The sequence below is a fragment of the Rhea pennata genome, chromosome 3 (assembly GCF_028389875.1).
Source record: "Rhea pennata isolate bPtePen1 chromosome 3, bPtePen1.pri, whole genome shotgun sequence".
Lineage (NCBI taxonomy): Eukaryota > Metazoa > Chordata > Aves > Rheiformes > Rheidae > Rhea > Rhea pennata.
This window is the reverse complement of record NC_084665.1, coordinates 26,795,388-26,823,072: the sequence shown is the minus strand read 5'-3', so window position 1 is coordinate 26,823,072 and position 27,685 is coordinate 26,795,388. Positions and strand designations below refer to the sequence as shown.

The 27,685-nt window shown below is 38.7% G+C and overlaps 1 protein-coding gene across 1 annotated transcript in view; it reads right to left on the bottom strand.

The window, feature by feature from the left end:
• Nucleotides 1-27,685, bottom strand: part of KCNH1 (potassium voltage-gated channel subfamily H member 1) — a 189,351-nt gene that overhangs the window by 71,584 nt on the left and 90,082 nt on the right. The window contains exons 8-10 of the mRNA XM_062573582.1: nt 25,938-26,137; nt 22,026-22,278; nt 4,108-4,304 (exon numbers count right to left, since the gene is read on the bottom strand). Of these exons, the coding sequence (XP_062429566.1) occupies nt 4,108-4,304; nt 22,026-22,278; nt 25,938-26,137 (650 nt within the window). The remainder of the gene's footprint in view (nt 1-4,107; nt 4,305-22,025; nt 22,279-25,937; nt 26,138-27,685) is intronic.

The following is a 27,685-nucleotide window of genomic DNA, read 5'->3' as shown; positions in this document are numbered from 1 at the left end:
TCAGTCTGATAAAATTCCAGATAATGAACCTACATTCTGCTGCATTTTTCTATTCCACGACACAAATTTTAACTGCTGGGAAAACTACTTGTCTCTTCTTGTCATGATGCACCAAAGCATTCAGAATCAGTAGTTTAATCTCTATCCAGGCTAAAATGGCTTACTAGAGAAATCTCAGCCTAATAAATTATGCATAAGAGTTCTCGCTTTTATATAATGTGAGTGATCATCTGAGCTAGAACGTCATTTATGGCTGCAACGGAATGAACCGAGCAAATACACCACGGTACAACTCAGTCTAAGTAAATATTGGTCACAAAGCACATACACACGGAAAGCAGCATCTGCCAAAAGCAGAATGCTTGCAAATGCTGTCAAAGGCCTTTCACTTTCCTCCAGAAGGTGCCTTCAGCAGAAAAAGAAAATGACAAGTAGATATGATGCAAGCTTCCCCTTTTTCTTAAAGTACTACTAACCAGGAACATGAAGTCCAGACTGGAAACCCAGAAGTGTTTTGGTATTTATTGGGGAAAAGAAAATCCTGCTGCCCTCTAAACCTCATCTGTAACACTTCCTTTCCTTCTAGTATACCCTCTGTAAGGGTGAATTTGTCCCTGGATCATCCCACATACCCCCGCCATCCCTACTTTGGCTCCTATGCAAGATTCCAAAAAAAGAGCAAAATGTTATATTGATCTGCTTTAATTTCACAACTCCGTTACACGAGGAAGTGCCAGAGAAATCCTGCATCAGCCTCCTTCCAGTTGCAAAGCCCTCGAGACTGACATGCAGCCACAGAGCGCACTCTCAGATTTCAAGAGATTAGGGAAGAAAAAGCAGATTCTACCCCCCAACCCCACCCCTCCTTGCTGCTGGTTAGATGAAAATTTCAACGACTGGTGGCAGGCAGAGTTAAACAGAGGTCTCCTTTCTCTTTCCCTTGAGGAAAAATAAAAAGATTTCTAAGTCTGAACTCCAGCAAGAGGTAACTAGACATCTAATAACTTTGTGAGGGGCTGTAATCACTTGAGGAACTGCTCGGGGAAACACCTGACAGGCAAGTGACAGTTTGAGAAGAGAGCATATTGCACCAGTGTTTGCAGAGAAAGTGAGTGAAAGGAAACTGGTTTCACAGCACAGTCACTGAGGAGCCCGGCATGCCAGGGACAGGGCACTGGAAGGGACCTCCTCGATTGCAAAGTCCTCAGAAATCACATCACACAAGCGCTGCCTTGCTCTGGGGAGGGCACAAGGAGGAACATGCAGACGGGAGAGTCCTGCACTCCCAGCTCAGCTCAAAGCACATTCAGGAGCAGGAAGAGCTGCAATGTAGCCACAAGAGAGAGAGGCAGGAAAGGGAAGACGTCTGCTACTTTGCCTAAGTCCAGCTCTCAAGGTAGCTAAGGTCAAGAGTGATTGGGTTTGGTACCTCACAGGGCCTGCACGTTGGCTTACTTCTCTCATGGCCATTAGGGAATGGACCCAGATGCTGGGAAAGGCAGCTCAGCCTTGCTCACGGGCACTAAAGCGGCTGAGTCAGGGAATCCTGCCCTAGGAAAGGATCACCGCAGGAGACCAGTGCCCAGGAAATACATGAGCATGGTCAAGAAGAGAACTAGTGCTGGAACTCTCTTAAGCTAAAGGAAACTTTAAAAGTGCTAAAAAGCACTTCGCACTATGCAGTAGTGCAGGTCCATCAACTTGGGCAAGTGAAGACATATGCACCCTCGAGATGGGGACACCTCAGAGGAGTAACTAAGTCTTAAAATATACCTAAGAGATCCTTTGGTGGTGGGGTGGGAGGACAAAGCTGCTTTTAATTTGCTTGGAATCTGTATGAATATATTTAGAAAGAAGATACAGTATCTACCCTTCAACAAGATGAAGGCTTTAAGACTCAGAGATGAAACTTGTTATCAGAATGAAAAGTGCAATTCTGAGACTTCTATTCCAAAGGATATGCAATACACTGCAAACACAACTCAGAAGGTACCAGCTCATCTGAATCCCACAAAGACTGCATTTGCAGAAATAGACCAGGAGAAGTGTTAGAAGTGACAGGCTGGGGAGCTATTTCTGCAGAAGATTCACAGATTTTTAAACCAGATTAAATTTGAAACTCTAAAAAGTTACTCTCTAATGTGCATTATCTCCAATCCCTGAAGTATCATACCTTCCGTACATTTCCAAAAGCATACATTCTTTTCATTATTTAAAATTTGTATTCTGGTTGCAATTAAGTCTTCTTCCAATAAAACAAATAAGACTACAATCTGCTAACCTAGAATCATCAAACCCTCACTTCCATTACCCATCAACACCACATTTCCACTAACTGCAACCCAGTTAAAATCCAATTAATTGAATAACTCGATGGAAACGGCTATTATAGAATATATTTTATTTTAGATGTTTTATAAGAGTTCACAAATTATGATACTGTTGTTAAAAAGTGTTTTGTAATGCAGGCTGGGGAAAGCTAGGCTGATGAACATGGAGGGAAAGAGTCTCACTTCTGGATTAGGCATTTGATTCTAAAATTGGAACTTTTGGCTCAGAGCAAAGCCAAAATGATGCAATTCTGCCAGCCTTACTGTGAGCTGTAAGGGAGTTGCTCCTTCTATGCCTCCAAGATAGTTATTTCTACTGATTAAAAAACAACAAAAAAAATGGATTGATAAATTCTTACTACATTACCCACAGCATTATTTTAAAATCTGCCAGAGTCAGTTACTCTGATGGTTCACATGATCTCAAGACCTTCATCTTTCATTATTTTTATTTCTTACATTAGTTAACACCAGGAGAGTCTCTGTTTTTTAAACTTAGTTTTTACCACCAAGTGTCAATTAATCTTCTTGCAGCTGTATGTCTTTTCATTGTTCTGCAGTAAATCAATGTCATTTGATAAAATGTCCTATGGGGAAAACATGAAGTAGAAATTTGCTTCTTAGTTTTCAGTTACATCGATTTGCTACCAGAGCTTTGATTTTTTTTGACTAAAATGGGGATAGTATATACTTACTTGGCCAATACTGAACAGCTAAATTCATTGATATTGATATCATATGCAGATAGAAAACATTATCACACTATTTTAAGTTCAGTATGCCTACTATATATAAAAGGAATCAATACTCTAGGCTTAAAGTCCAATTTTACAAACAAGACTTCGAAGATGAAAGGTTTCTATTTTTTTCAGGTATAATTATCTAGGACTTACTTGGTACCTGGAAGTTACCAAGGAGAACTGCTTTTAGGAATAACAAAAAAATCTTCCAAAAATATTTCTTAAGCTAATCTCAAATATTGTTATATTAGAATTTTCTTTAAAACAAGCATCACTGTTCCAAATTACTTATTTGCAATGTAATGTTACTGTCTTCTACATTACTTCATCAAATCACACTAACTGAATTATACTTACTACAGTCTTAATAAAATTCTACGTTGGTGGTTCACTGAAGATTACACAGAGAATTTTAAAGGGGATATTATGCTATGGTGATTCACATTTGACACATACCTTGGACTTGCACAGAGGAAGAAATGTAAAGAGGCAAAAAATCCAGGAGAAAAAGGAAACATTAATCAGATGAGCAAAGTAATCCCAAAATGTGATGATAAAGAAAAGAACCAACTTCTCACAGAATCAGTCATGTTCGTATTACTTTTACACTGTGCTTACAGTTGTTCACTTCCCCTTTCCAGCAGTAGAGTTTGTGCCTTCCCTTCCATTTTCCTTATAATCTCAGGCAACACCTCAACAACTTTTTATTTGCTTTACAAACTAAAGCTGCAGAAAGTAGTCAACACTGTTCTTCATAATTGCACGACAGTTTACAAATATGTTGAAATCTGTCCACTTCATAGAGATGTAAAATACTGTTCAGACACCCACAGCCCAGCTCCCCGCAGAAGCGGCATCGGAACATATGCTTATGGCCTTTCGACTTTACATGCAAGCAGTGGCTCTTTCGCAAGCTCTGAAAAAACTTCTTACGAGAGGCTACAAAAAATGCCAGAATTCAAGGAATTCCCTCTTTTCATGCAAACAGACATTAAAAGTGATCATTTATACAGCATGTTAAAATCAAAGCTACTTACTCTTTTTCTCAAGTTGTAGGTCAAAATGAGATTCCTGGAGAAGGAATGTGAAAAGGCCGTATAGAATTCCAGCACTTTCTGCAAGGCATCTCTTTTGATCACGTGAAGATCACAGTAAGTCAAAGCCCTTACATTAGCACAGGACTGGGCAAGGGTAGACTCCTTCCAGAAGACATCGCCAAAAACATCTCCTTTGCCTAGGGAATAAAATAAATAAAAGGTAGCACTTTGTTTTCAATAATGGTACCATTTCCACTAAAAATATAAAAGAATACACAACTTATTTATGAGGTCAAGGTTCTTCTACTTCGTAGAGTCAGGGAAAAAAAATCAGCCTAGAAAAAAGATCCTTGAAATATTCCATTTATAACCTTTTTCACTGTCTTTTTGATCATTACGACAGCTCAGTAAAATTTTATAAGGGTAAACTCACAATCTAAAAAGCATGTCATACGACAATTATACATTTCCCTTTAAATGTCAGCAAAGGTTTCTCTCTTAAAAAAAAAAAATCAGGAAAGGAAGTACTTTCTTAATTCCTGTTTCTCTTCTGATTCCTTTCAAAGAGATTAAGAAGAAATGTTATTTCCCTTTCTTCTTGCAGCTGACATGCAAAGGATTTGTTTCTTACATCTATGCTGTTGAGCTTTCCTAATCTGGCTATTACCCATCATCCTGTCAATAAAATTATCTCATGTAATACATCAATGCAGTTACAGGCTGAAATAAAACACCACTATACATCAATAGTCTAAGAAGTTTGGTCTACACTGCTAGCTCATCATCCAAATAGCCCATAGAATAAAAGAGCAGATCTCAGAACAGTAGTAGCTCTCGTGGTTTTCAGCTGTTTTCTCAACAGAAAATCATCAGTAGTTATACACGTATATAACACAATGCAATAGAAGCTTAAGATAATAATGTTGTGCAAAACAAGAAGAGTACAAGTTAGTTATTATCTAGATGGTACTAATAAAACAAGGAGCTGTAGAGGTTGTGCATTAGAAAACAGAAAATACAGCCATTTTCTGGCAGTCTTCTTCCATGTGTCTCCTTTCCTGAGCTGTCACACATCTCTCTCTGTAAGTTTGAGGACAGCTAGTGAAATCCTCCCTGAGGGCTACTGCACCAGTCTGGGCACTACAACACATCTGGAATATATCAAAATGTGTCTGGGCAACAGCCCTCAGCAGGGATTTCACTGGCTATCCCCCAGCTCAGGCTAGGCTCAAACGGGAGCAAGATAAGAATATTCAGTTGTTATCTTGATAATGAATAAATGACTATTCTTGTTTTGAGCAGTATTTTTCTCTTAATCCTTGGCTGTGTTATGCCACCACTGCATATCACTATCAAGACAAAACAACAGAAAAATACATTAGCAGCGTTTATCAAGTGCTCATAGAGATGGACCAGATAGATGGTACTCTATTTTTCTTTTTTTTTTTTTCCTTTTACAAGCAATACTTTGCCTGTAGCAATTCTTAGTCAAAGCATCAAAATACATATTAGTTTGTTGACTTCACCTGGGCCCTTCCAGACTTCCCTCTCTAAACAGTCATGTGTTTATGAAAGTCAAGAGAAAATACCATGAATAAAGAGGTCAAGCAAACTTTTAAGTTAAACCCAGGACTTCCAGGCCAGCCCTCAAGCTATACTTCCCCCATTACATAACCTCTTCCATTAGACCGTATCTTTTCTTTGAGGAGAAGGTATCTGTCAGCTTTACGGTACGCTACACTGTACTGCAATAAGCTGTGGTCCGCGACAGCGCGCTCCCATTCTTCCACGAAACACCTATACAGTCCATCGGCCAGGGCCTTTTTTCCTCTGAACTCTTTGGAGGAGCATAGACTGCATTTCCATTTTAAATACATATGAACACTGAATCCACCTGCTCCATAAACACGTTTTTTTTTTTTCCCACAGATTTAGGCAAAGGCACCATTAACGATACCCTTTCCTTCCACCTCTAGTCCCTTTACATAGGACAGTGCCTATGTCTAGAAATAGGATCAAGGCTGCGTATCGGTGCATACGGTGGTAGTGCAAGACCCCAGTGCAGGAAGCAACTTCTCTTTTTTAATAGCACTGAAAGGTCAGTGACTTTTCACGTGTTCTCATCTACTTAAGCGTATATTTCTTCAATAGACACACTAAAAATGGCCTAAGAAGGTGCCTTTCATACACTTTAAATGGACCAATATCCACAGGGCATTTAGAAAGGCAAACACACAACATATTCAAAATTGAAGTGACACAATTTTCAGGCACCATAAAATGCTTCACTGAGCAAAAGGGGATTGTTTGCCTTTGGAATAAATATGCTTTATTTGCAATCTTCCAGGCAATTAGCTAAGCAACTGTTTTAATTAATGCTTTGGAATCTATCAAGTAGAGAAACACGCCATCACTGACGAGCGTCAGTCAGAGCTGGTAGTCCCAGCAGAAGTGAGAGGAATCCCAGGTCCTGTTTCTAAGCCTATCTCTTAATATTTCCAGACAAGTTTCCCTACTTTAAAATGACAGTAATTATTTTACTGCCCTGGAGTAACATGAAGACTAATTAATATAAAGCAAATACAAACATCATGGTCCTGTTTAGCCTACACAGGAAGCAGCGCGCAGCAGAGGTTAGTTAGATCTCACCCTTTCAAAAACTTAATTCTGCTTTTCACCTAACACAGCACACAGCTGTGTCCTCCTACCTGATACACCACCCAAGACAGCAACCCCAATTTCCCCTTGTCATTTTAACTTCCCCAAAACTGTCCCTCCTGCTGTCTCCTGCCACCCAAGGGATCCAGAGGGTCCTCCTGGCTGCCGCCCGCCTGTGGCAAGGAGAGGCACCTGCACACGCTGCATCTGCCAGGCGCCCAGTTAGCCCAGCCAAGCAGATCAAAACAACAGGTGAACACAGAAGCTTCATTTCCTAAGAAAAAAAACAGGCTAGAAAACATCTATAGACAAGATGTTGAACATCTTTTTATCACTAACAATTTCCCTGAAGTTAACAGAGCTAAGAGCCAGTGATCTAGTACAAAAAAATAATAATAAAAAAAAATCCGTCCTACATTAGAGTTAGATTTCCAGAGCAAGGCACTTGTGCAAGCATCACACTGCTTTATTTCAGCCAAGGATGTTTTTTAAATCATGCATACCTACAGCATCAGTTGGGACTGCCAGATTCTAAGAAAACTTGTGTTTGACATTTAGATAAAAATGACAAAAAAGAAGCATGGGGAAGTCTTTCCAGTTAGCAAAGATTAAATTTCTATCCAGAAGTATCTGTACCAGATTAGAACAACTGTCCTCCTATACATAATACGGAACTGCATACCATCTCCCCCTTTACATTTTTTCCATAATGTAAAGCAATCACACAGGACTAAAGGAGGGAAAAAAAGGCAGATTGTCTGTTTTATTAAAAATACCTGTAACTGGAAAGAAGAAAGAGTAAGGAGAGACTCTTAAACATGTCAGAATGTGTTTGGCAAGATAAAATCTAATGGCAGCAACAGAGAACCTGAGTTAAAAGCCTCTTTTTATCTGTAGCTCTAGCCTTTGTGCATCTCACCTTACCTCTGAAGAAAGATTAAAAAGCTAGAAAATGCAGATGACCCTTTGTTTGTCAGTGCTTCATGTTTCTCATTCCCAGCTTGCTGCATTCCAGACATTTGCCAGGAACACAAGCTGTCAGTCACACTTAAAGTGGATGAGCTAAGCTTTTACTATCAATCATTTATACTCCCTGCTGGATTTGCGGGCTGAGGATCTTTTCCACTGTCAGCTCAGTATGCATTGGAAAGCCAAGTAGTTTGCTGCCTTTTCAGTTTGCTTGTTTGTTTTAATTATCATAACAAGTCCCCAAACTCTGATACACTTAAACTCTGAAGAGCGATTTTATAAAACCAGCACTTTGTGTTTCCATATTTATTCTTTCCCAATCTTTTCTCCACAGCAAATTTGCTACTCATCTTAGAAGTGAAAATTTGATTTCTCTAACTGCTACCACTGCAAACTCAGTCTGAGTCAGGCAAAAGGTCAAGCCACATCCACTCTGCTCCCTAAAAGCAGCCTCAGTAATGAAGATATCATTGTAACTTAGCCAACTGTTTTGCTAATTCTGTACAAGAACAGAACCAGCCTCATAGTTTGTAACCGTATTGCTGTGATGTGCTTACCAGAACAACACTTACTTTCCTCAGTAATGCAGACAGAAAGCACTGAAGAGTGCACAAGGCAGAAGATACTGGAACCTACTCCCAGAAAATATGACTCTGTAGGAAATATTCTGACCATCTGCCTATTATTTCACCTCCTGGCCTGGGTGTCTGGGAGCCATGGTACAATTATGGTGTGATCAGAGTAATGGATGTGGGTGAGATGAGGAGGCAAGTCTTCCAAGTCAGTGTAGTTTCAATAGGATTTCACAGCATCACAGAACAGTTGGGGTTGGAAGGAATCTCTGGACATCATCTGGACCTACTCCCTGCATCAGCAGGGTCACCTGGACCAGGTGCCCACAAGCACGTTCAACTGGATTTTGAATATCTCCAAGGACAGAGACTCCACAACCTCTCTGGGCAACCTGTTCCAGTGTGCTGTCACCCTCACGTTGAGTAAGTGTTCTCTTACGTTCAAATGCAATTTCCTGGGTTGCAATTTGTGCCCACTGTCTCTTGTCCTGATTGATTTGCATCAGTCCATGGATTTTCAGCATGTCAAATAAAACATTTACCTTAAAATCATTCTCAAGTCAATAGTAATAGTTGTTACAGCAGTGGACACCAGCATCTGGCCTCACAACCGTCCTTTGTTCAGTCAAAAGATCGAACTACTGAGGGTTCAGCAGGCTGTCAGCATATCTTGGGTCAAAGTCAGAAGACAGTTTTCAGCTAGCAGGGTAGTAAGGTTCTGGAGCAGCCTTCCAATAAATAGAGCCAAAACGCTGTTTTATTTTAAGATAGAATTTGAGCAGCTGATGGAAAGTGTTATATGGCAAAATTACCTGCAATAATTGGAAGAGGAAACTCTCCTTCCAGACCTGTATTCGTCAGCGTATCTGAACTACAGAAGAATTCTGATAGGACATAGTGTCAACCTGGCCCAAAGATCACTTAGAATGACTAAACACTGCTTGATGGCACCTCAGCAGCAATGCAGCACTAAGTATATCTTGGAAATCATGTGATACAAATACTGCTCTCTGTGAAGCTGATCAGACATCCACAGCAACTGGCAACTTGCCGCACCTGAGCAAGCAGATTCCTAGTGCAGCTCACAGAAACACCCACACTGATCTGAGCCCTCAGGATTCATTCTCTGTCTCCAAAGAGGGTGGTAACAGCTGTAGAAGCAAGCACAGATTCTCTCTGTGGGTTCTCTATTCTAGTAATTGCTCATTTAAAATGCTACTGAAATTTAAAAACAAACAAACCAAAAAATTGGCCTGAACTTCACTATTTTTTCCTCCTGAATAGGTTTAAAGAGAACCAGAGGATTTGAAGTTAATCCATATTACAAGGTCCTACCAATTGTATTCAAACCTAATTCTATTAAGGACAGTGGCTTTACTCCTAGTGTTTACAGCTAGTGATGCAAGAAGCAGATCAACCCCCCCACGTGATTACCACTTGTCTGTTTGGCTTCAATTGAAAATATTTCCCTCTCCCCTCTTCACTCATCTCCTCCTTATCTGAATAAGACATGCAACTTGAATTTTCACATTTTACAGAGAGAAGAAAGATTTAAGAAAATTAGAAGCACCAGAGCAAAGTTAATTTTCCTCTTGACAGTGCTTTGTTTTAGGCAGTGAATAACTCTCAGCCAGAAAAACAGAACTACAAGCAATTTGGCTCAAGACGGAGCATGCAGTATCTGTGTCTCAGATCAATTACACAACTTGACAGTCACTGAATAGCCTGTAGTTTGGTCCTCCAACAACAGCTCCAACAGCTGATAGGAGATGACGAAGGAAAGTGATTTGCTGCTTTAAGATTTTTCTTAAGACTTTGCAAGATCAACCTGAGACATGTAATGAGAAGTGAATGACCAACTGCATTGCTGAGAATGTACTATTTTTCATTAACCAGAGATTTCCAATCACTCTTTTCATCCTCAACACTGTAGAAAAAAGCAAAAGTATCAGTCTCACCAAAAACAAAAAGTATTACAACCAACTTCATGAATCCTCCATCAACAATTCCTACAGAAACCAGCTATGCTTTTGTACTTACGATTCCTTGCCTTTCTCACAAACAGCCAAGCCCTGGATAACATGCTATAAGCACATTCTATGCAAGCTGAAACGTGTAAATGAATGTATACAAAGCAATGACTACTACTGTTTGACCAGCTACAAATGGATTCCAACACATTTTCCTTTTTGTATGCTATTTGCACTAGCAGCTTTTAAATATAAGTATATATAGATTGGTATGTTCATATCCACAAATGCTGAAATTAACTTTTGTTCAGAATAGTTACAGAAATTCACCAATCTATAATTCAGAAAAATTAAAACTGATTTGTTTTAATTCCAGTAAACTGAAATAGAAGGTGAAATTTTAAAGTTGAAAGTTCTTCCCAATTTGAATTCAAATGATTTGTCAATTTGCCCCAATATTTGATTCTGAATTTTCAAGACCCAGAAGGAAACACAGAAGCATTTAATTTCTTAAAATTCTCTGCCTTCTCCTAACTTGGTACATATTAGAAAGGCAATTGCTTATGTCAATCTACAAGCTTTTTCACATATCACAGCCCACAGAACTGCCAACATATGGAAAAGATGGAAAGAGATGGACATTCAAACAAAATTTGCCTTTAATACTCTATTTTTGTCACAACCAAAATTTAAAATATGGGTTGCTTTTGTTCAATTTTATGTTATATTGTATTTGTGTTCTGCCTGAAGGAGATTCAGTGTTTTCATTTTGCAAGAAAATTGGAGTTTTGTTACCCATTTGGGCTGCCCTCTGACGCATTTTTTCACTTCAGAAAATCACAATGAATAACTTTTTTCAAAAACTGCAATACAAGACCTTGAGATTGACTGATGTAGTGGTCCAAACCAGAAGACTATTGTTCATCAGTTAGTGATCCACATAGCAGCTGATCTGAGCAGGCAAAGGCATGCACTGTGCTGTACCATGCTGCACACATCACTTGACCTTCAGGACTGTGCTGTGCTGCACCCCTTGATGTGGGATGAACTTAGCCAGATAATCATAATGGAAGAGCCTGGAGGGGGCACTTAGGGGGCACTTTATCTTGATGTGAAGTAGCACGTTTTCTTCTTATGCCACAGTACTTTTAAGAAAATCTTATAAAAGCTCTAAAGACCACACTACTAATGGACTAAAGACCACAATACCATGGACTGACTGGAGCTCCATCTGATGCTGTATCAGCTTGGCGTTCCCAGCATCAAAAGGGATGTAAGACTATAACATGCTGTTACCTTCTCTGGGATGTTAATAAAATAGCTGTCTTAAGAACGTTTGTGCCTTTCTTGAGGGATCTGGTATAATGAGCATCTCCTGGTATAAAACAATTAGATAGAGAGATTTTCTGCAGATCTGGCTTGTTAACAAACGCACACAGAGCATCCTTACAGTTACATTAACAGACAAGCCAAAAGCAAACACTAGACAACAGGAGAGATGGTATTTGTCAACTTCACATTAACTCCTAAGACAGTGCAACAGCCCAAATCTTTGAAATATTATTTTAACAAAAACTGTACATAAGCAATGCTGAACAGCTTTTCCTAGAAAACATTGCCAAGACAAACAGGTAGGAATCAGGTATGGCTTTGGCAGTAAACACAAACAACATGAAATGTGTACATATGTTAAAATCCCCAGTGTGCCTGGGACCTGAGGTAAGAACGGATATGCACATGTGCATGTACACAGAAAGTGCAGTGACTCCATTTCAGAACTTGTCTCAAAACAATCAAAGAGCTGGGCCCAAAGCCTTGCCAACAGAAAATCACTGATTTAGAAATGCACGTGCACTTAGTATGCCATAGAATGGGAACAGCCTCATTCAGAACGAAGAGCTACTTCACCACCGGGGCAACGTATGCGCTTGGTTTCATGCACACACTTAATCGCTCTGCTAGATCCCTGGTCACAACACGGGAGATTTCAGCCACACTCTCTGGTCAGATTCCAGCTGCAGAACAGTGCTCCCTCCGGTGATATCACGTGTCTATCTACATCTCGGAAAGGCTGGTCTAATGACAAACACTAACAAGTAATCAACCTATTTATAGTTTCTTTGCAATGCTTACTAAAACACAGTACTAATATTAATACTACGCACAACGCTAATGTTAACTTTAATAGGCAGTTGCACATCTCCCAGAAGCTCAATTCTGCTTCTTTGTGCAGACTTTGCTTTCTCAAAGATTTAATGTGAAAAACCTACCACCAAGCCTGGTTCCGGTTCCTGGCCTGACCGTGCATTGATACAGTTTAAACAGCAGAGCGAGAGCATACATACAAAAGGACTCCCAGGTGCTGAACATATTCATATTCATAAAGCAGCTCAGCTAGTCAGAATCATAAGCACACAGAGCTGTCCCGTAATTTTAGTCTACCAGCTTCTTTCAGGATGAAAAATCCCTGTATGTACGTACGACATCTTATGTTCACCACAGGTATTGTGACTGAAGTCAGAAAGGAAACAGTTTGGCTCCAATAAATAATTTCCTGTTCTATGACAGTGTTGCACACAATAAATTAAAATTACACTTCTAGTGATTTGCCAGGTGTATTCACAGAATCACAGTATATCTGTCCAGGTTTCAAAACAGACTGTTTGTCAACATTTTTGCAAACAACCTGCATCAATTTGCCTTTGTTGAAGCACACTATTGTACAGAAGGAAAAAAAAAACAAAACATTTATTTCAGAGCACTGGATGAGCAGCAATGACATGAATTAGTTACTGTTAAGATTTCCATTATTATTATAAATAATGTATTTGTCTCTATGAACAGAGAGTGGATAGTATTTCACTACTTACTGTGATGAGAAGAACAGTTTTAAATTGTCAGCTGGGTCCTAGAAGAATTATTCACTGAACAGTATAAGGTTGTATCAGAATTTGAATCTTTTATCTGCATTTGTTTTTCATCAGCTACCATAAAAAGTGTTATAAATATGTGATCTATGTGCATCGTGGATCTCTGTTGCTAGCAACCTGCCAAAAATAACCATATTCAAAATGGAAATTCTTCCATGCATGGTGGCATCAGACTATTTAAAAGCAGCAGGCATACATTATGCAAAGTGGTACCAATTTGCCACAATAAAACAAGAAACCATAAAAAATTTCATGTAATTTGAAGTACCAAAAATTGAACCCAACCTCTACGAACTGGCTGAAATTCTTGACCAAGGGCTCTACCCACAGTTAATCTCCCTTCTTCCCAGGTATTCCAGCAAGTAATTCATCAATTGTTTTAAAAAGCTATGTTACTAATACCCTGCACAGCTCCAGCCTTAGACCATTTGTAGATACCAGCTTGCAGGAGCCTGTAACAATTCCTACTTTTCATATTCTACCAGGAGCGAGACACTGAACAGATAATATCTGGCTGAACTCTCAAACAAGCCAACTCCTGCTGTCTATCCATACTACATTTTCTGAGTGTCTTAAGCATAGGAATAACAAATATTACCTCTCCCAAATCACCATTAGGAAAAAAAAAAAGTCATTCTTCAATAAAGAGATTTTAGTGCTGCTCCTTCACCCACCACAAAATTAAAATCTTACATTAATTTAGACCTCTTTTATAGTCAGCTAGATGGTGTCTTTTAGAAAATTTAGATTGTCTCTACTTCCAACTCATTTGCTAATCATGTGCTCAGGAAATCTGACTTTTCAAATCTTTCCTTCTGTTGACATTCACTGAATACACTTTAGAGAAACCTCCTACTTGTCTGACCTGCCTGTATGTCAGTCTGAATAAACCAGCTTTAAATATCATAAATAGAAAGAGCATGATGCAACTGCTGAAGACAAAGTTGCATTTTAATTTCCATCATTCCATTTTCAAAGTAACCTACTATTTACATTACTGTGTGTTATGAGAAAACTTTACTAACATCCATTCTTGAGACTAAGAGCACAGCAGCTTGGCATTTTGAAAACCAAGTCAGACACATCTAAATTTGAAAACTTGGGTGAAAAATGAAGTAGAGAAGTAACTTTTTTGAAGGTTCACTGTTAAAAGCAACAGGCACCAAAAGCACACAGTTAAATTCTGAAAATTGAGTTGCAAACAAGTAATCTAACTTACAGACACCTGGGTTAGCTCAGGTACTGGGGAAATCTAAACATTGCAGTATGAGCTCTGTGCAATTAACTTTATCCAACATCTTCAAGTCTGCTGAGGAGCAATCTCTACACGATCATGTGGAAGATGCAATGCTGTTCCACTGAGGTCTCAGACAGTATTTTGGTAATGTTATTTTCCCTCCACTAATATAAACACTCCCATTGGCGCAGTTGCAATATCTTATCTGGATGCAAATCTGTCCCACCAAAATCTGAATTAAGCCTCTTGTGTCTACATTTGAATGAAATGCTCATGGCTAAATGGGTAAGCTAAACCAATTGCAAAGAAAACAAACAATCGTTCCTATAATGTTCCTTTAAGATTGCAATTAGATAAAATTAAATCAGCAGGAATTTCTACACGCAAAGCAAATGGAGCATTTAATATCCTGCTGAAATAAAACATGGCACACTAAGCTCTCTTACAATATCACATTAAATCCACAAGGAGTCCAATTGTAATGTTACAGCTTTGTAAATAATAATAAATATCTGTACCTTAAGGACATCCAAATTTCACTTCCAACTTGCATGTGATCTTAAACAGCATAAATCTGTGTGTATCCTATGATCTCCCTGCAAAAGCCATATATCCCACTTTGCCCTAACAGTGGTAAAGACGACAGCCAGGTCTAGACTACAAATTCCTATTCTTTACATTAATTTTGCAAACACCAATCTGTTCTGAGTTACTGCATATTCTCATAATTATGTAATGTCTACATCTTACTGTTTTCCTTCAGCTCTGACACAGCAAAAGGAACAGATAGCAACAGCAAACTCTCCTTGGGGTAGGCAGTGATTTTTCTTGCTCACAATAGATCACTGCCTGGATTTCCCTTCCTATCTCATTCACTTAACCTGCCAGCTGAGAGCAAAATTATGCTCCATATGAGGTAAGAAAAATCCATGGTCTTCTCCCTTTGCACTGAAAGAGCACTGATGTTTTTTGACCCACATATAGAGAGCAGAAATGAGGACAGACACACGGCACTGAAGTTGCTTTTCTCACCTGCAGACCGCTGTGGTCCTGTTGACCCCAATTCTGTTTGCTTAATTGCTGGTTTTATTGCTTGATTCCTCACAAGTTCTTCAGTATGTTTTAAAGATGGGGGGGGGGGCATGGGATCACCACTCTCTAGGGATGTAAAACCAATCTCTGCACAGCCCCTAGAACTTTTGCCTACACTCCGGCACAGGATTCTGCTCTGTGCAGATCACTGAACAAAGCAGAGGCCTTAGGTACAGGCTCTCTTCTTGCTGAGAAGGATACAGTGCTGAGACAACAACGCTCCTAATTCACCTCAGTCAAGGCTACGCTGGACATACAGCCTACCTTAACCTGTTTCTTCTATCACATTCATCATCATTCTCACCTACGAAAAGGCTAAATTGCTACAGTACTTAGTCAAAGGTGAAACAGCAGACAAGTATTAGAGACAGACTTAGAAACTCAGGATAAGCTACAGCTTATCTCAGCCTAATACCACACCAACAATCCTAATGGATTTCCATTAAGCCCTACCAGCTTGGTTTAAAAACAGACAAAACTCAAGAATGAGGAGAGCACAAAATGGACCAACTCCTAATTCTCAGCCAGCCAGGTCTGCCTCTATCTCTCGCTGCAATGCAGGGTTCAGTCACCCTAGCCACAAGGAGCAATGATGCAACACAAATCTCTTCTGTCATGCTTAATTTCATGCAGCTGAACCTATCCCCTCTCAAAAGGAATGCATTTGACCAGCACACATATTGTGCAAATAGTATTTTTAGATTATTTATCAAGCGATTTTCAGTTGTGAGTCAGCTAGCTCTACAGTCGTACTAGAAAACCCATAGGCCTGCCTTTGTGTGACCGCAGGGTAGCACACTCAGAGCAAGCCTGCCGAGAACTGAATCAGGAGAGCACACAACGGGGAATGGTCATCGCCTTACTGAACTCTGAGGCTGCATTAATAAATCTGCTGTGAAGCTTCATCTTTTTCAGGTCTTCCTATGACTTCTGGATGATTTACACTACGACAGTCAACGGTTTAAATCAGCACACCTCAAAAGCTACGCACATTTCAACCAACCTGCCCACGTGACTGGAATCCTCTACTCTTGTCCAGGGTGAAGGAAAGCCTTATCTTCCTGTTTGCAATCTGAGAAATTTTGTAGGCAGTCTCCTGGGAGAAAATCTAGTGTTTGTATGAAGTCGTCTACTGACTTTGGTATCATACTTATTCCCAATAATATTAATAGGTGATCTCTAAACAGGGTCACAGAGCATGATTTTAACACCACTGTGGTACAAAAGCGAGTGTGACTATTAATATTCATTGCTAAACCAAGAGTCAGCAAAAAAGTTATTCCTTTGAAAACTCTTAGCTCAAATAAGGAAAATGAGAGAACATAATAAATGCAGCATAGCTGAGATGCAAGACGTGAGATAAACTGCTTTGTGCGTTTTTTTTTTTTTTTTTTTTTTAACTAAACCTTCTAGTAAGTGCTATATTTCTTATCTGTTTACTCAGCTCTGAAGGCCATTGATGTTTTAAGGTCTGTTGTTGTTGTTGTTAAATAACATCTTAAAGGATCCCAGTCTTTAAACAACTCTGTAAAACAGCCTTGCTATCCATATGTAGAGGGCCCCCTTACAGAGATCATCAAGACCAGTTCAGCAACTATGAACAATTTCCTTAAGCACAGATTTGCTGCTTGGATCCTCTGGGAGAACTGTTTGACAAATTTTGTGTAGTATGAAAGTTTAAGGACAAGACACTGCTTTCCCCACTGCTTTCTAGGAAAAAACCTGCCATCTTAGAATCTAAGGTCTTCTTCCTTTCTCAGTTCCAGCTTTTTCAGCTGAATGTTTTTCTAAATTTCAAAGATCATCCCAATTTCAAGCAGAAAGGATTGGACCATGAACTAACTCCAAGAATCATTTGTTTCCTTCAGATTTCCTAGAAAAGCAAGTTTTTTTTTATTCAGTCTTGGAGTTCAATTATGTCAAACGTATATGATTTGCATATTATTTTGTAGTAAGGTGAAAACAGCATTCTTAGTCTTTCAGATACTTCTACATACTTATCAACACCACATAAATCCTCTTCTAACAAGGCATTCTCTTGCACTCTTTACTTGTATTTAAAGAAAATACTTATAAAAGGTTAACTTTGCTATTATACAGTGATTTCCTACCGTTTTTCTTAAATTTTCTATGCACACATGCAATTGGAGACATAACACAAGAGCCAGCACTTACTCAAGCAATGACGAGCAGAGGCTCAGGTTAAAAGGCAAAGCAGAGGCTCAGGCAGACACCCTAGCTGCCTTAGCAGCAGTGTATCATCTGTTCAAACAGGCTTCTAACAGCTTCCTGAGGATGAGTTCTAAACTGTATCTCCTGCTACTGCAGATACCCCAAACAGCCTTCCCAAGTATCACAGCGTTCTTTCAAACCTTTCCTTCAAAACTCTCCTGGCCACATAAATTTCCATACAAATTTTCTGGCTACAGTGACTGTGTCTTCCTCTTTACATTGCTGAGATATGCAACAATACATTTTCTCATGCTTCCCTAAAGAAATGTGTACCTTTATAGTGTAAAGAATACAAAAAGTAAATTAAAAGAGAGTTTAGGTCTTAAGTTCTCCTAAATTAAGAAATAATAACCAGCTCTGCAGTCTTAATTCAAGCCCCTGCTGTAGTCTGACCCCTTTTCTCCACACACATTGCAAGGAAAGCTGCAGCACGCTCTTACAGTCCCTGCCTGGAACACGTTTAATACAGGCAAAATCTTTTAAGAAGATATTTGTCAAATTAAACTCTGGCAAATCTCTTCTGAGCACAAACAATTTTTGATTTTTCCAAACTCTATGACATGGGCAGGTTTTCCAAACATGACCAATGGCTCAGCTTGAAGGGTCTGTCCCAAAGCAGAGACTGCCAAACGCAGTGCAGGTAGATGGTTGATTTGTTTCTAACAGTGAGAGAACACCACATTTTCCCTAACCACATTTGGATAAATGGTTAAGTTTTTAAGCAAGTGTGGTTCAAAGAGGTAAGTCAGTCTCAGATGGATAAAGCAGCATCAATCCAAATGGATATAGCTTAGAAAAGTCGAAAGCAAAGCACAGTTGCAAACAGACTCTTAATTGAAGCACTGCACGAGCTACGCGCCTTTCAGTTGTCTTCAGGGCAGAGATTCTGTAATTTGCCTCCGTTTTGCATAAAGCACTGAGTGCTTCCCAGTGCTTTATCCCAAGCAGTATTAATAGTGTAAATGGAAGAACAGTGAACTACAGAAAACTGAACTGTATTCGAACCAAGTAACTTCTGGCCAGCTAATGTTCACTTTTACATAAATCCACATACAGCCACTCATTAACATAGAAAATCATAATTATATAGTGGCCTTCCTTGCCATGTTGTGCTTTTCTGTTTCCTCTGTTTATCATAAAATGAGTCATAAATAACTTAAAGGTAAGTTACTTCCTATTTTCCTGTCTGTTCTTTGTTTCTTTGAAATACCAAATCTAACTATTGTGTTACCTGAATGTCACTAATTTCCTGACTTCACTAGAAGCATGGTATAGAATTCAAAAACGTGTTTCTTCCCAAGAAATCATCAACTTTAATACAAAATTTTTTAATTTCTTTAATCTTTTACTGTAAACATTGCAAAGAAATTCAACTTGTGAAATTTACTCATTTTGTATTTGTCTCTGTCAAATTAACAGGAATGCAATCTTAGGTGACACAAAAGTGTACAGTTTTTCACTTCTGATCCGTGTGCAATTTCTTCCAACTCAATACGTGCATTAATCCAAGTCAATCAAAGTCAGATCTCCGTTATGAGACTGTAAGCCTGAACTGAGAACACACCTGTCACTTGAACATTAGGTAGAACTGGTCGGAGGGATATTATGCAAGTATAGACAATATACAAATTCCAGAGCTGCACAATAGCTTTTATTCAGGTGTACAAGTCTAAATGATTTCAGAATTTGAAGGCTTTTTTTTTTTTTTTTTTTTTTTTAAGGATTAAGTGCAGTTTGTGTTTGGTTTATGTAATGCTATACAGCAGTCAAGCTAATTGAGAGATGCAATTTATTTCTCCATTGTAAGGAAGACACAGGCTATGGCAAATGGCAAAGGCTGCTTTATTAAGTGACAGCTAAAGTTGGGCAAATAATTCACTTTGAATAATTTATGCAGTTAATTTTTACTTTTATTTCAAGAATGTCTGAGAGGAGATTACAGTCACTGTGACGTATCTTGTTAAAATTACCCTACAGAATTCCTCACGTGGATTGTTGTTAGGTATCTGATGTTCATAGCTGTGTTTAGCTGTGATTGGTAAATAAAACTTATGGCATAGGCTGTTCAGGCTGAATGATCAGCAACAATGATGTTTCTTGTGCAATGTAGAGTCTTTTTTTTTTCCTGCAGTGCCTTGTTTTATCTGGTGTGCTTTTATCAAGCACTTTACAAGTTCAGCTTAACAGGAAATTAAAAAAAATATATTGTTGTTGTTCTGTTGACAAGAAAAACAACAATGCAAAGAAGTTAAGGAAGAAAACTTGTCCTAGCTTCTACAGCATCACTCAGTAATGGGACATTATACAATGCTGAAGGAGAAAAAAGTCTCACTGATTCAGAACAGGGAAAGAACCTCAATTAAACACAATGTTTCATAACAAGGAGATTCTTAAAGAATCCTCCACAGAAGGTTTCACAATCTGGGGGAGAGTGTATGCACACATATGAGGACAGAAAGGGATTCCTTAGACCAGGAACTGAAACAAAAAGATTTCACATATATGTATATCCAAAACGAAATCTCACCCAACAGACTCCACTTCATTTGCTTTTCATCTCAGGCTACCAGATTTAGGGAAAAAAAAAAAAAGAAAAAAGAAGAAAAAGACAGAGCTCAACAGAGTGAGCTGACTCCAAGTTTCAAAAAAAAGGGATGTAGAGATGATGATCAACAATTATAGTTCCAGGAGAACAGCAATAACATAATACATTCCTATTCATTCAGATACCAAGGGATCAGCCCCATTTACCTGTAGGCATCATTCTATAGCAGCAAAGATTAGGGCTCCAGCTTTTCTTAACATTGATTTCTTCAGTAACCTGGGCTGACTGTTCTCTAAATTGGACTTTATGATAAAACAGAAAGGGTACTAGCAAAGATGAGGAGGAATTTTATGACTTTAAGGGACATTTTAAATAATCTATTTCAACTTCCTGTTAAAGACATTTCAACTTTCCTGTTAAACTAATTTGTACAGATTAAATGGAGCAGCAAGTCTGAGGCTTTCTTCTGATGTATACGGGAGGAGGGACTATGCAACAGAAGATGACAGAAACTGAGAAACTTTAGTTAACATTTGCCATGTTAATTCATGAGAGTTCAACAAGGCAAAAAGTAGTAAGTTCTCAATGAGCCACTTAGAAAAGCTGAAGTTGTTAGGATCATACCTGTGAACAACACAGGTACTCCAGAACAAAAGAGAACCAGCTATCCTCCTAGCTTTCATCATCTTTAGTTTCCTGGTGGTGCAAAAGATCATCAATTTGATTCTCCAAGGCACTAAATTGACCCTCTACTGCCTATGCTTCTGTTCAGAAGCAGGGAAAAACTTATCTGTATATTTATTACCCCCCTCATTTCCAGTAGATGTTCCTCTTGACAGATCTCGCAGTATATGTTCTCAAAGATCAGAGTTACTGAGTTGTTTTCTTTTCTTCTTTTTTTTTTCAGACTGCTATGAGTGACACATACTGGATTAAACTGCCATGAGAATTTACCTTACACTTATCACAAAAGGGTCTGACAGAATCAAAAGATAAATATCACCTTCTCAGTGCTCTAGCCACTTCATCATTTATCTACATCTATTGGACTATCACAGTCTTTTCTCCTAGTTGTGCTTCATAATGTTGTTCACACCACTATTAACTTCTTAATGCCTCCAACTTAAAGCTGTGATTCCAAGTTAAAATAAATCATCTCTAACTTTTTACATTACTTTGACTTTGGGAGATGAATACTGTTTCAGGAAGAGGTCTTAAGTAAAGCTAACTGGAAACACTTCCACAAACCTGAACATTCATCGTGGGGGAGAAGAGAGCATTTTAAAAATAAGTCTTCTGAAATCTTAGGTGGAATTTCTAACTGAAAGAGATGAGGAAAGAGAAAGAACCTCAAGAATAACCAGAATCCTGATGCTGAAATAAAGCTTCCATTGACCAGAAAAAAAAAGGTTGAAGCAATGTGCAGATGAGATAACCGCCCTTCTTATTTACCTAGGTGGAAGAGGAAGGAAAAGCCAAGAACTCTAAGCAATGTTCCTGCACGATATCAAGTAAGTATTTTCCCCCCATTTTGATTTTTCCAAACAGTAAGCATCTAATACCATACGGCTGCCAATTTCATGAAAATGTGCCTCAAAGCGAATTTGACTGAAACTTTTTAAGAATGAGTTAAGTGCTTGAGTAGAAGAAGCTATAAAAATATTCTACACATCTGTACTAGCATACAGTGTACACGTAAGCTGTGAAACTCACCCAATATAGCAACAACTTCGTCATCCTGTATTACTTCCAAAGACCCCGAAACCACAAAGCAGAGACTGTCAACGCTCTCGCCAGCATGGTAGATCAGATCTCCTGGAGCACAGTGCACTGTCTGGAACTCCATGGCAAGCGCTCGCAGGCACCCATCGCTCGCCAGCCTGAAGGCTGGGTGCTCCTTGAAAACTTTGCGGTTCAGATGCACACAGATATCTGCTCTCATGTCCTTAGGGCATATCTGCAACACCTGAAAAGGAAATTAGGTGATCAATTCCTGTGCACAGTTTAACTGAGCCACATAATTATCCTATTTCACTACACAGGGTTTTTATTTACTGAGAACTACTTTAATTCTTCTCATAAAATTTCAACTCTCTCTCTCCATACATTTGTTTTTATATTATATGTATACACAGGCCACAATACTAACTTAGGCTACTTCACAATACCTCAAGGAAAATAACATTTTCATCTCAGTGACATGCTCTGCTGGATATTGAATTACTGTGATAATGCCTCAGGTTTTTAAGACAGTAAAATTAACGGCACAGCAGTACAGAAAATGGTAGATAAAAGCCAGTTTAAGGATTGTTTCTAGTGAGTAGATCATTCTTTTGATAGGCAAATTTCATGAAAAACTTGCACAAATTATGTTACAAGTGAAAGAAATACTGCATACAGGGAAATGTAACGTATCACTTTAGCAAAAAAAAGGGGGAAAAAAGTAATTAAAAATGCTTTAACTCAAATTGAGCTTTGCAGGGATAAAAATTCCCCCCTCACCAGCAGCACTGAATTTTTTTGTTCACACTCAAAGGGAGCTTAAGGTATGATACTGTGTTGGACAACTTTTGATCTTCCAAAGGCAATGTTCCTTATGACATTTCATGTTGTATTTACTAAGCCAGCAGTGTGCTCCTAAGGATACGCAACCCAATGCTTAACACAGCAGGTACCAGTCAGGGCTATTGCAGAAGGTTCTTAATATAAAACAGACAGCTGAGTGGAAAGAATACAGACTTACTGTTCCATGTACAGATTAAAAGTTCCTGACACAAACTCTAGAAACACGTAACATGAACAGGATTTGGGGATGACAAAATCCTTGGAGGATAAAGTCTGATGAAGTACATCTCAAGATGTATTATTTGAGAAAAACATTCTGAGCAGCATGAGTCTGCCCTCAGTTCTTCCTCAATAATAACTATTTCATCCAAATAAGGTACAGCCTGGGTGAGCTTCAGAGTTACTCCCATGCATTTTCCTGAATTGAGAGAGATGGCTGCTTCAATGCAAACATTTCTGGAACATGTGAAATAACACAGGGAACACTAGCCCTATGCCTACGCAGTGCAGTTGAGCTCTACGCAAGGTCTTCGAGCAGAGAACTAAGCTCATAGGTCTGTGCAAGGCAGTGGTACCAGCTACTAAGCTCACTACTCCAAAAGCAAAGGGCCCTACAGCCATTAAAATCATCTCTGGCCCACCTCCAAGAAAACCTGCTATTACAGATACCCACTTCTGAATGAAAAACATTTCCAAAGTACTTAAGTATGGGGCACTCACAGGTGACCTCTCTTGTCTGCCCCAAACCAAGCAGCAGCAGAACCTGCCAGTTCTCGGTTTTCAGCTTCACAGGAATGGGCTGAGGCAGAATGAACAGCCCTTAACACAGAACACACAAAGACCGTAGCTGTCTTTGCTATTACCTTGTTTACTCTGGCAACAAATTCATACTGTATTTGTAGATGCTTGCCAAAGTTTGGCACTGGAATTTCACATACACAGACTTCACAGTTACTTTTTTAGTTACTGCACACAAAAAAGGCTGCCATCATAGAAATAAGAATATTTTAAATGATGCTCTTATTCAAACTCTTGGTTTCCCCAGTCTAAGAGCAAGTTAACTAATTTTCCTTTTTCCCTTTAGAGATGCTGTCTTCAGACTTTGTACAAATCAAGAAGGATTAAACATACTCAAGAGCTGAAGGCAAATGGATGATTTATTTGTATGGGAGGTAAAACACAGATCATCATGGCTTAATTTTCGTATTTTTCAGCAGCTCTTTGTTATATCTTTTTTATAATGACATTTCCTAGACTTACAGGCTTGTGTTTGGTTTTAGCTTATTATTCACTCCTTGACATACCTGCAGGTAACACCAATTTGACACATTTGTGGCCTACAAAATATTGCAAAAATTGATTCTGGGTGAAATTCCTCTTTAAATATTTGCTTCACCTGTAGAAAGCTGCATTGCATTACACAGCAGCACAGCTACCACCGCTCTGTCACAGGAATGATACATATTTTATTCACTGCATGGCATCCTGTAAGTTATAGGCATATACATAGGCATTAAACCAACGGAGCTCAGACCTGAGAGTTTATGGATTGGCACAACCATTAGTTAGTCTACTATCTGTTAGCTTTTGCCATGAAGATGACAGATAAAAGATGATTTCTAAGTTTTACATTCAGCATTAGCAGGACTTCAGCTACAAATACACCAGTTACTGAAATCTACATCATATTATGCTCTTTGATGTTCTAATAATTTGAGACTTTTTTCTATTTATTAAGACAACTCTCCAAGGCTATAGGAAGTTGTATTTACTTTGGTTATTCTACTGTCTCCAAAGGCATTCTTGAAGCATTTCTCTTCTATCAGAGGAAACGAAGAATGAACTTTGAAGGCAAGCTAAAATAAACATGTTTTACATAGCAAATTCTTCTTGCTGCCTTGTTAAAATGATGATAGGAGCTTACATTGAGAGCGAATGAAAGCATTCATTACACTGTATATCCTCAGGTTTGGTTTCTCCACCTTCCCTAAACTTGTCTACCTCAAAATTCATAATCCCGCATACAGACATTTTGGGAGAATACAGAGCAGCTTGTAAATCAGCACTATCCAGCGCTAAAATACCATTTCTTTTTGATAACTAGTATTATGGACACTGCTTCCTAGAACCACTGTCTGAGATCTAAATGGCAGATACGCTGATGACCATTTAGGAAAACAAATAGCACCATGTGTACTCATCAGGCCACATCTGTTCTACTCTCCATAATGATGCTTTAACTGCTAGACAGAAATGAGACTGTTTGCTCTTAAACCACAGCATCTACAGTTCTGAATAATAAATTAATCAGCCAACCAGAAGATTGGTGGCTGAAGCACGGGTATGATTTCCTGAATGAACCACCATGCAAAATCACCTCTCTTTACTAGCCCAAGGAAAACAGTGCCCATCTCCCTAAAAGCCAGCAAATGACACAACAACAACACTGAGTCTCTTTTGTGCATTTGTTCTGGTGAACAGCCATTCGATATTTTAAGACAAATGGGAACTTCAGTCATAAATTCAAAAAATTAGGATGATAACATTTTCCTCAAATAAAGGAGGTTTCAAATATATTATCATAGTAATGGCTTCCAGCTTTCATTAATATCTTTTACTTATACATAGAATAAAACATGAAAATTTTACAAAGGCAAATCAAATTCTTCTTTGTATTTGGATCCACAGAGCTGCAAAAAAAACCTCATACAACATAGAAGTTGCAAAAAATTTTGAAGTTGAGAAACTCCGAGGTTGTGTTAGAATCTGGAATTTTTTATTTAGTTATTTTCTTTATTTTCTGAAAACAGCTTTTTCATTTTTCACTGTTATATTACTTCACAGCATATCTTCTGCAACATATACTTACATCTACTGCTAACATACATCTGTTTGATAGAATAGCTGAAATATTATTTTTGAATGATTAAAATGAAGGGAAACTGCTACTTGGTACTATTTAAAGGATGTTTGTCTTCTTTACTAAGAAAGTACCTCCTGTTTATTTTAATGAGATACTTTCAGGATGTGACTTGTTTCCTCGTTGTTTAATTTACTTACCTTTTCAGTATCTATTCCTCTGGACATTGACCAGGTGGAAACAATGTAATCCATCACACGTTCACTAAGCCCCTTCGGGACCTGGTAGAGCTTCAGGAAGTCTCGGACACTGTTCAGCATTTCATGGTACCTGTTCGTATTAGCATACATTTGCTGAAATATGGTTGTCACATTCCCAAATATGGTTGCATACAGAAGTGCTGTAAACAAACAACAAAAAAAGATAGCTATAACAATATATTGTGTTGATCGGTCTGTGTTCCACTGTGCTGTAAGGCAAGAAATTGCTTATATTTCTATGGATCTGAAATTTTGGTGCTTGTTAGGAAGGCCTGATGAGCATAAATATTTTACAGATCAGCTCCAGACCTACAAATTGAAGATCACGTTGGCGAGTCCTGCAACGTGGAGTTCCTGAAACGCAACTATGGCCTTTGCCCATCAAAGAATTCAGTAGTATCCAAACCCTTATGAAAACAAAATAGAAGATAGAAGAATTTAAGACAAATAGCTTGACAGCAAATACTTTAAAATTTCGTCTCTGGTTTATAGTGCCTGTGTTAAAATGTCATCAGTGACAGATTTCCAAGCTTTAAGTGCATTACCACAGTAGTAAGTCGAGTCATCATCACCCACCTCCGTGTGACAACAACAATGCATCAAAGCAGAAGATGGAATATGTAATGAACAGCTACCATGGGTCACTGATTTATAGATGCAAGTTTAATAATACATAAAAACTCACATTATGTTTGATATTCTTCAGGCAGAAGAACAGCAAGGCCTCGGACAACAACTAGAGCCCTCAAACACAGAATGCTGCATAACCTTTCTAACTTCATTCAGCACAATTACAACACCAGTTGATTTAGTCAAAACACATTTAATAATAAACATGAGAAAGACAAAAGCCTATTTCCAGGTGGGGAGAGAAACAGATGAAAACACACAGGATTTGAGAAGATCTGCCTGCTGAGGGTCAAGAAAATACAGTGGCTGGTGGCACCCTTGGGTTGTCATGTTTCGGTGGCTGACACAGGCTGAGGCTTACTCTCTTCCAGCCAATCCAGCCAAGTGAGCGGAAAGGGGACAGAGTCTCAAGGGCAGCTCTTCTGCACCAGGAATCAGGTCAGTGATAAGCAAGGGAGAAGTTTATTTGAGAGGGAGAAGACAGAGTGCAGACAGGCTAATCACCACCAGTAAGTGTTCTGGCTTACTGAGGAAGTTGTTCTTCTTTGTCATTGCCTGACCCCCGCAAACAGGCTCTGAATTTTCAGTATCATATTTGTTCCACTCTAAAATAACAACAAATAATTGACAAGTCACAGTTATTAAACACAAGAGAAGATTTTGCCTTATTGGAATACCTCCTTTGGCTGTTTATTTCAGTTACTCCTTCACTCTCCCTCTTTGAAAAAAGTATTTTTTCCTCATCTCATTGATTCTTTTGAGAGTGCAGCTATTTATTCATGTCAGCATTATAGTCAAATAGTCTTAAGCCAGCTAAGATGCCTCAGGGTTTTATGACCAACAAGAAACCTTTAATAATCTGCAAGAGCAACTTCCAGGACTTTCCTCTATTGTCACTGAGAGGTACTGAGTAGATGTAATTTAAATTAGATCAGCTCAAGGCTTTTACACAGCTGTTTCTCTACAGCATTCCTTCCTGACACTGTGACTTTTTTTTTTCTGACTTTCTGCAGATACCAGCTCTCCTCTTTTCTGTCTACAGAGCTTACACCAGGGGG